Source organism: Elephas maximus, chromosome 9, assembly GCF_024166365.1.
Source record: "Elephas maximus indicus isolate mEleMax1 chromosome 9, mEleMax1 primary haplotype, whole genome shotgun sequence".
NCBI lineage: Eukaryota > Metazoa > Chordata > Mammalia > Proboscidea > Elephantidae > Elephas > Elephas maximus.
In genome coordinates, this window is record NC_064827.1 from 70,758,470 (window position 1) to 70,768,334 (window position 9,865).

General features: G+C 41.7%; 1 protein-coding gene across 1 annotated transcript in view; it reads right to left on the reverse strand.

Moving 5' to 3' along the window:
• PSMD5 (proteasome 26S subunit, non-ATPase 5) overlaps positions 1–9,739 on the reverse strand; it is a 30,461-nt gene extending 20,722 nt beyond the window's left edge. The window contains exon 1 of the mRNA XM_049895442.1: positions 9,488–9,739. Within this exon, the coding sequence (XP_049751399.1) occupies positions 9,488–9,660 (173 nt within the window). The 5' untranslated portion in view covers positions 9,661–9,739. The remainder of the gene's footprint in view (positions 1–9,487) is intronic.
• Positions 9,740–9,865: the final 126 nt, after the last annotated feature.

Sequence of the window (9,865 nt, forward strand, 5' to 3'; positions counted from 1 at the left end):
TGTTTATTGCAGCACTGTTTACAACAGCAAAAAGATGGAAGCGACCAAGGTGCCCATCAACGGATGAATAGATAAATTATGGTATATTCACACAATGGAATACTACGCATCAATAAAGAACAGTGAGGGATCTGTGAAACATTTCATAACATGGAGGAACCTGGAAGGCATTATGTTGAGTGAAATTAGTTGCAAAAGGACAAATATTGTATAAGACCACTATTTTGAGAACTTGAGAAATAGTTTAAACTGAGAAGAAAACATTCTTTTGTGGTTACGAGAGGGGGGAGGGAGGGAGGGTGGTAGAGGGGTACTCACTAATTAGTAGATAAGAACTTCAGGTGAAGGGAAAGACAGCACACAATACAGGGGAGGTCAGCACAATTGTACTAAACCAAAAGCAAAGAAGTTTCCTGAATAAACTGAATGCCTTCAAAGGCCAGTGTAGCAGGGGCAGGGGTTTGGGGACCATGGTGTCAGGGGACATCTAAGTCAATTGGCATAATAAAATCTATTAACAGAACATTCTGCATCCCACTTTGAAGAGTGGCGTCTGGGGTCTTAAACGCTAGCAAGCAGCCATCTAAGATGCATCAATGGGTCTCAACCCACCTGGATCAAAGCAGAATGAAGAACACCAAGGATACAAGAACTAGATGGTGCCCGGCTACAACCGATGACTGCCCTGACAGGGAACACAACAGAGAACCCCTGAGGGAGCAAGAGAGCAGTGGGATGCAGACCCCAAATTCTCATAAGACCAGGCTTAATGGTCTGATTGAGACTCGAAGGACCCCAGTGGTCATGGCCCCCAGACCTTCTGTTGGCCCAGGACAGGAACCATTCCTGAAGCCAACTCTTTAGACATGGATTGGACGGGACAATGGGTTGGAGAGGGATGCTGGTGAGGAGTGAGCTTCTTGGATCAGGTGGACACTTGAGACTATGTTGGCATCCCTTGCCTGGAGGGGAGATGTGAGGGTGGAGGGGGTTAGAAGCTGGCGAAAAGGACATGAAAAGAGAGAGTCGAGGGAGATAGCAGGCTGTCTTTTTTAGGGGGAGAGTAATTGGGAGTGTGTAGCAAGGTATATATCGGTTTTTGTGTGAGAGACTAACTTAACTTGTAAACTTTCACTTAAAGCACAATAAAAATTATTAAAAAAAAAAAAAAAAAGATTTTGGGACCTTCATTTGCTGATGTGGCATGACTCAAAATGAGAACAGCTGCAAAAATCCATTGTAGAAACCCAAACCAAAAAACCAAACCCACTGCCATCGAGTTGATTCCCACTCACTGACACCCGACAGAACAGAGTAGAACTACCTGAAAGAGTTTCCAAGAAGCGCCTGGTGAATTCGAACTGCCGACCTTTTGGTTAGCAGGTGTAGCTTTTAACCACTAGGATCAGTGAAGAAGAGGAAGACCTTCAACTAGATGGACTGACATAGTGGGTGCAACAATAGGCTCAAGCATAACAATGATTGTGAGGATGGTGCAGGGCCGAGTAGTGTTTCGGTCTGTTGTACAAAGGATGACTATGAGCCAGAGCCGACCTGACAACACCTAAAAACAACAACAGATGTGTGTGGTTATTTGTTTTTGTGTACCATCAAGTCGATTCCGACTCATAGCGACTCTATATGACAGAGTGGAACTGCCCATAGGGTTTCCTAGGCTGTAATCTTTATGGGAGCAGATCGCCAGGTCTTCTCTCCCATGGAGCCACTGGTGGGTATAGAACTCTTAACCACTGCTCTGCCAGGGCTCCTACAATAGATATGTAGTGATTATCTTATTGTGGTTTTAATTTGCATTTCCTTAATGACTACTGATGTTGAACATCTTCTCATGTGCTTATTTGCCATCCACAGATCTCCTTGTTCAAATCTTCTGCCCATTTTTGATTTGGGTCATTTCTTTTTTTGTTATAAAAAAACCAACCCAGTGCCGTCAAAGTTGATAAAGCTCTTTAAATATTCTGGATACAAGTCCTTTATCAGAGATATGGTTTGCAAACATTTTTCTCCCAGTTTGTAGCTTTTTCTCTTAACAGTGTCTTTTGAAGAGCAGAATGTTCCAATTTGATGATGTCCAATTTATCAATCTGTTCTTTTATAGATCATGCTTCTGGTGTCATATCTAAGAAATCTTTGTTTACTCTGTGGTCACAAAATATTTTTCCTATGTTTTCTTTTAAAAGTTGTATAGTTTTAATCCCCCCAAAAAACCCAAGCCTGTTGCCGTAGAGTCCATTCCAACTCATAGTGACCCTATTGGACAGAGCAGAACTGCTCTAGATGGCTTCCAAGGAGTGGCTGATGGTCAGCAGCCAAGCTCTTAACCACTGCATGGTCACCAGGGCTCCTTTATAGTTTTAGGTTTTATATATTTAGATCTATGACCCAATTTCATACACTGCTGATGGGAATGTAAATGGTATAACCACTTTGGAAAACAGTCTGGCAGTTTCTTAAAAACTTAAACATACATTTACTATAAGATGTAGCAGCCCTGGTGGTGCAGTGGCTAAGTGCTCAGCTGCCAACCAAAAGGTTGTCAATTCAAACCCACCAGCTACTCTGCAGGAGAATGATGCAGCAGTCTACTTCCATAAAGGTTCACACAGCCTTGGAAACCCGATGGGGTAGTTCTACTCTGTCCTACAGGGTTGCTATGAGTCAGAATAGACTCAACGACAATGTTTACCATTAAGATCCAACCTTTCCACTCCTTGGCATTTACTCAAAAGACAGCATATGTCTATGTAAAGACATGTACACAAACATTCATTGTGGTGTTATTTATAATATCCCCAAACAAGAAGAAACCAAAATGTCAACTGACAGGTAAATGGATAAACAAACTGTGGAACATCCATACCATGGGCTACTACTCAGCAATAAAAAGGAATGAACTATTCATTCATGCAACATGGATGAATCTCTCAATAATCATGGTGAGTGAAATAAGCCAGAAAAACAAGTGTGTACTGTATAGCTCTATATAAAACTCTAAGGAAACTTCTGGGAGTGAGATACGTTCAATCTTAATCGCAGTGATGGTTTCACAGGTATGTACATGTATGCATGTACATATATACATATATGTGTGTCACAACTTATCAAATTGTACGTTTTAAATATGTGCAGTTTATTTCATGTAAAGTATTTCAATAAAGCTGTTAGAAAACAAAGCAATGGTAGCTTAAGCTGAATAGTGCACAAATTCCAGGTCATATGTGATTCTTTGGTACCAACAAGGCAAAAAGTTAACAGCTCATAGTCAATCTTTTCTGACTTTGATGTTGTAAAGCTGCAATCTTAGGACCCACTCTCCTTCAAGAGAATGACTGTCAAGATTCTGGCTTTACAGGTAGGTCAGATCCTGAACCATATAGTAATCTATGAGGTTTAGCCAGGATAATAATAATAATAGCACTAATGACTAAGATTTTCTGAGATCTTATTATATGCCAGGCAGGGTACTAAGCCCTTTATACATAAAAACAAAACAAAACAAAACACCATTGCCGTCGAGTCGATTCCGACTCGCCAGGCATGGTACTAAGCCTATACATACTATACATACTATCTCACTAAATGCCTGCCTGCCTTACATCAAGTAAACTAAGTTTTGGTAAAGACGGGTAACTCCACATCAGCTTAGGCAGCACAGAACTTTCATTTTACCTTTCTTATTCTTTGACATAAACTACCCCACATTGCCCTTCAAAGTCATATAAAGTAACATATCTGCAGACTGCCAAGATACTATCCAGAGAAGAATTATTCCTACAAACTGAAATTGGTATCTACCATGTATTCAGCTCTGAATCATGCTGTCTTTAAATTTCCATTAAAATTGTTTTGTAGAGGACTGCTCCTTCATTCAACAAACTATCTCCCACATGGGCCTTATTCCTCAATCGCTCTCACTTCAGTTCCTATTGCAGCTTTGCTAACTTGTGGTATGACCTTCAATTAATCTCTTCATCTATAATATGAAAAAGTTAAACTAGGTGGCCTCTCTAAACTCTGTGAGTCTAATCTTTTATTGGGCATGTATTACATTATGTGCTAGGCCCTGGGAGGCATGTAGAAATGAATAAAATACAGCCTCTACCTTCAAAAAACTTAAAAACTACTAATAAACACATGCAAAACTATAACACAGGGCAATAAGTGATAAATATTGACAGAAATAATGATATTGTCCTTTAGCAGATCTGAAGAGCAGTCACTTGCAATTGGAATGATCAAAAAAGACTTTTTGGAGGGGTTGGCACTTTAGCTGGACCTTAAGTAATGAATAGAATTTGGAAATGGGAAAGGCATATCAGTTAGAAGCACTGGCATGAACAAAGTCAGCAAAGTGCCAAGTCATGCTCAAGGGAAAAGCAAGTGGTGCCACATGGTAGCAGAAGCAGACAAAATCTATGTGTAAGGGAGTGCAGGAAAAAGTGAGGCTGGAAAAGTAGGGTGGAAATATACTTGTCAAAGCCCAAATGCCACGTTAAGTAAGCATTTTATACCTTAGCAATGGTAAGCTATGGGAAAGATTTGAGCCAAGTGACCTAAAAAGATTACTATGATTGCAGTGTGTGAAGGATACTCTAGAATAGGAAGCCAAGAGGTAATGAGAAGTCAGACTAATGCAACAGACCCAGCAAAAGGGAAACTGAGGGCCTGAATTAAAGAGAGCATAAAGCCTGAAAGAATGTAACTAATATGTATTTTAATGAAGGGGGAACAAGTATGAAAAAGGAAGGAATTTTAGAAGGTCAGAGCCAAGAAGGTCCTCCGAAATAATCCAGTGTTGGTCCAGTGATTATTTTTTCAAGTAAAAAGATTTTTTCCTTTGATTGTAGTAAAATGTATATAACGAAAAATTTTCCGTTTAAACCATCGTAAGTGTACAATCCAGTGACGTTAATTACATCCACCTCTTGTGCAACCATCACCATTATCTATTTCCAAAAGTTTTTCATCATTCCAAGTAGAAACTCAGCACCCCTCAAACAATAACCTTCCATTTCCCTCTCCCCCCAGCTCTTGGTAACCACTAATATCCTTTTGTCTCTATGCATTTTGGCTATTCTAGATACTTCATGTAAGTGGGATCATACAATACTTGTCCTTTTGTGTCTGACATTTCAAGATTCATCCATGTCTAGCATGCATTAGAACTTCATTTCTCTTTATGGGTGAATAATACGTCATTTTGAAATACTAGTTTGTAAACATTTTAAAGGAAACCCTGGTGGCACAGTGGTTAAGTGCTACAGCTGCTAACCAAAAGGTCGGCAGTTCGAATCCACCAGGCGCTCCTTGGCAACTCTACGGGGCAGTTCTACTCTGTCCTATAGGGTCGCTGTGAGTCGGAATCGACTCAACGGCAGTGGGTTTGGTTTTGGTTTAAAACTCAAACACTACAGATATGTATACAATGACAAGTAAAAATTGCCACCCTCAGCCCTGCTGACACCTTGATTTTAGCCCCGTGAGACTCACACTGGACTTCTAACCTGAACTATTGTAAGATAATAAGTTGTTATTGTTTGAAGACATTAAAAAAAAAAAAATTGCCATCCTTGTCTGGGGTCTTTAACGCTAGCAAGTGGCCATCTAAGATGCATCAATTGGTCTCAACCCACCTGGAGCAAAGGAGAATGAAGAACACAAAAGACACAAGGTCAATAAGAGCCCAAGAGACGGAAAAGGCCACATAGACTAGAGCCTACATCAGCCTGAGATGGGAAGAGCTGGATGGTGCCTGGCTACAACTGATGACTGCTCTGACAGGGAACACAACAGAGAATCCCTCCTGGAGCAGGAGATCAGCAGGATGCAGACCTCAAATTCTCATAAAAAGATCAGACTTAATGGTCTGCCTGAGACTGGAAGGACCCTGGAGGTCATGGTCCCTGGACCTTCTGTTAGCCCAAGACTGGAACCATTCCCAAAGCCAACTCTTCAGACAGGGTTTGGACTGGATTTTAAGACAGAAAATAATACTGGTGAGGAGTGAGTTTCTTAGCTCAAGTAGACACATGGGACTATGTGGGCAGCTCTGGTCTGGAGGCGAGATGAAAAGGCAGAGGGGGACAGGAACTGATTGAATGGACACAGGGAATACAGGGTGGAGAGGAGGAGTGTGTTGTCTCTTTAGGGGGAGAGCAGCTAGGAGTACATAGCAAAAGGCATATATAAGTTTTTGTATGAGAGACTAACTTAGAATTGTAAACTTTCACTTAAAGCACAATAAAATACACAGTTGATTCAAAAAAATAAATAGAATGTTGATGGACAATCTCAAAGATTCCACAAGGAAACTACTGGAACTAACAGATTCAGCAGAGTAGCAGGATACAAGATTAACATATAGAAATCAGTTGGATTCCTATACACCAAGAAAGAGAACTTCGAAAAGGAAATCAGGAAAATAATACCATTTATAATAGCCCCTGGCAAGATGAAATGCATAGGAATAATTCTAACCAGGGATGTAAAAAAGCTATACAAAAAACTACAAAGCCCTACTGCAAGAAACCAAAAGAGATCTACATAAATAGAAGAACAAACCAGGCTCACGGATAGGAAGACTCAACATTGAGAAAATGTTTTAATTCTACACAAAGTGATCCACAGGTATAATGCAATCCCGATCCAAATATCGACAGCACTCTTTAAGAGATAGAAAAATTAATCACCAACTTTACATGGAAAGGAAAGAGGCCCCAAGTAAGCAAAGTATTACTGAAGAAAAAGAACAAGTAGGAGGCCTCATACTACCTGATCTCAAAATCTGCTATACAGCCATGGTAGTCAAAACAGTCTGGTAATGGTACGATGACAGACACATAGACCAACGGAACAAAATTGGGAATCCAGATGTAAATCCATCCACTTATGGTCAGGTGATCTTTGACAAAGGTCCAAAAAGTCCAGTAAATAGGGAAAAGACATTGTTTTTAACAAGTGGTGCTTGCAAAACTGGATGTCTATCTGTAAAAAAATGAAGCAGGAACCATAACTTATACCATATACAAAAACTAACTCAAAATGGACCAAAGGCCTAAATATAAAATTCAAAACGATAAAGATCACGGAAGAAAATACAGGGATAACGCTAGGGGCCCTAATACATGGCATAAATACGATACAAACCATAACTAACAATGGACAAACACCAGAAGATAAACCAGACAACTGGGAGCTCCTAAAAATTAAACACTTATGCTCATCAAAAGATTTCACCAAAAGAGTAAAAAGAAAAAAATTTTGGCTATGGCATATCCAACAAGGGTCTAATCTCTAAAATCTATAGAATACTTCAATAACTCAACAACAAAAAGACAACTAATCCAGTTAAAAAATGGGCAAAGGATATGAGAGACACTTCACCAAAGAAGACATTCAGGCAGCTAACAGACACATGAGGAAATGCTTGCAATCATTAGCTCTTAGAGAAATGCAAAAACTACAAGATACCACCTTACCCTCACATTACTGGCACTTATCAAAAAAAACGAAAGTAACAAATAGTGGAGAGAATTTGGGGAGACTGGAACTCTTATACACTGCTGGTGGGAATGTAAAATGGTACAACCACTATGGAAAATGATACGGTGCCTCCTTAAAAAGGTAGAAATAGAAATACCATATGACCCCCAGCAATCCCACTCTTGGGAATATTATCCTAGAGAAATAAAGGCCATCATACAAATAGATACATATACACCCATGTTCATTGCAGCACTATTCACGATAGCAAAAAGATGGAAACAATCTAAGTGCCTGTCAACAGATGAGTGGATAAATAAATTATGACACATACACACAATGGAATACCACTCGATGTTAAAGAATCCATGAAACATCTCACAACATGGATGAATCTGGAGGGCATTATGTTGAGTGAAGTAAGTCAATCACAGAACGGCAAACATTGTATGAGACCACGATTATAAAAATTCAAGAAAAGGTTTACACAAAGAAAAAAACAATCTTTGATGGTTATGGTGAAGGAGAGGGGAAATCAGTAACTAGATAGGAAAAAAAAAAACTTGTTGCTGTCGAGCTGATTCTGACTCATAGCAACCCTAAAGGACAGAGCAGAACCTTCCCATAGAGTTTCCAGGAGGGTCTGGTGGATTCGAACTGTCAACCTCTTGGTTAGCAGCCATAGCACTTAACCACTACGCCACCACGGTTTCCAAATAGATAGGAGAGACTGTTAACTTTGATGAAGGGAAACATAACACACAATATAGGGAAAGTTAGCACAACTTGACCAAGGCAAAGTCATAAAAGCTTGGTAGACACATCCAAACACCTTGAGGGCTTGAGTTACTGGGAGTGAGGACCATGGTCTCAGGGGACATCTAAGTCAATCGGCATAACATAGTTCATAAAGAAAATGCTCTACATCCTACTTTGGTGAGTAGTGCCTGGGGTCTTAAAAGCTTGTAAGCAGCCACCTAAGATACATCTACTGGTCCCACCCCGTTTGGCGCAAAAGAGAATGAAGAAAACCGAAGACACAATGAAAATATTAGTTCGAAGGCCTATTGGACCATATGAACCACAACCTCTACCAGCCTGAGCCCAGAAGAACTAGATGCTGCCCGGCTACCACCACCAACTGCTCTGACAGGCATCACAATAGAGGGTCTTGGATAGAGCGAGTGAAAAATGTAGAGCAAAATTCAAATTCATAAAAAAAGACCAGACATATTGGTCTGAGAGACTGGATGAAACCCCGAGACTACGGCCTCCAAAAACCCTGCCAACTCAGAGCTGAAGTCACGCCCCAAGTCCACCTTTCAGCCAAAGACTAGACAGGCCTATAAAACAATAACACACTTGAGGAAAGTGCTTCTTAGTTCACGCAAGTATATGAGATCAAATGGGCAACATATGCCCAAAAGCAAAGATGAGAAGGCAGGAAGGGACAGGAAAAATGGACACAAGAACAGAGGGAACGGGGTGGGGGGGGAGTGCTGAAAATTGGGGGCATTGCAAGCAATGGCACAGAATAATCTGTGTATAAATTTTTGAATGAGAAACTAATTTGCGCTGAAAACTTTCACCTACAGCACAATAAAATACAAATAAAAAAATGTGGACGGTCTTGCCAAGTTGCCAGGATGGGATGCATTTTTAAGAGAAGGAAAAATGTCAGGGACCTATATACGTGGTTGTGGAGTCCTCCCTGTAGGTGGTCAACCACTGCTTTGCTCCTCCAATTTCTATTTGATGAGAGCAGGGAGACCAAACCACAAGAGTAAGCTAGCTCGTGGACACACCTCAGAGGCTGAACTAGAACCTCTGTGTCTTGCCTCTCTAGCCCAGGGTCCTTAGCCCTCTGAAATTCCGGCTATTTTCTAGCTCCCCTGCGACTGAGAAACTCACTCCCCTTTCCCCATTCACTTCTTCCCTAGGCTTGGGAGTGTCACTCCCCGCTCAAGCTTCAGGATCCTCTCACCGATGGTTCTGGTTGAACAGGGAGAAAAGCGGACCGAGGTGCATCTCCGCCACCTGTTCTCGGAGCTCGCTGAGCGGCACAGCCTGCAGCACCGAATGAAGCGCGCGAAGCTCCTCCAACGGCGCTTCTAACCGCGACACCTCCCGCAGCAGCGCCAGCACCTGGGCCGCCATCTTAACCCCCCTGACGGGGCTCTTCGACCCGCCGCCCGCCGTTCGGGCTCCCAGGGCGTTTCTCCCAGCCTCGCGAGATCTGCGTGGCGCAGCCTCGCGTCTCGTCTCGTCGGCTGTGATTGAGAACCGCTAGGCCGCACCAATCGGAATGCGGAGCTGGCGGCCTGCGCGCGTTAGGGGGCTGCCAAGCATCGCGAGACTCTGT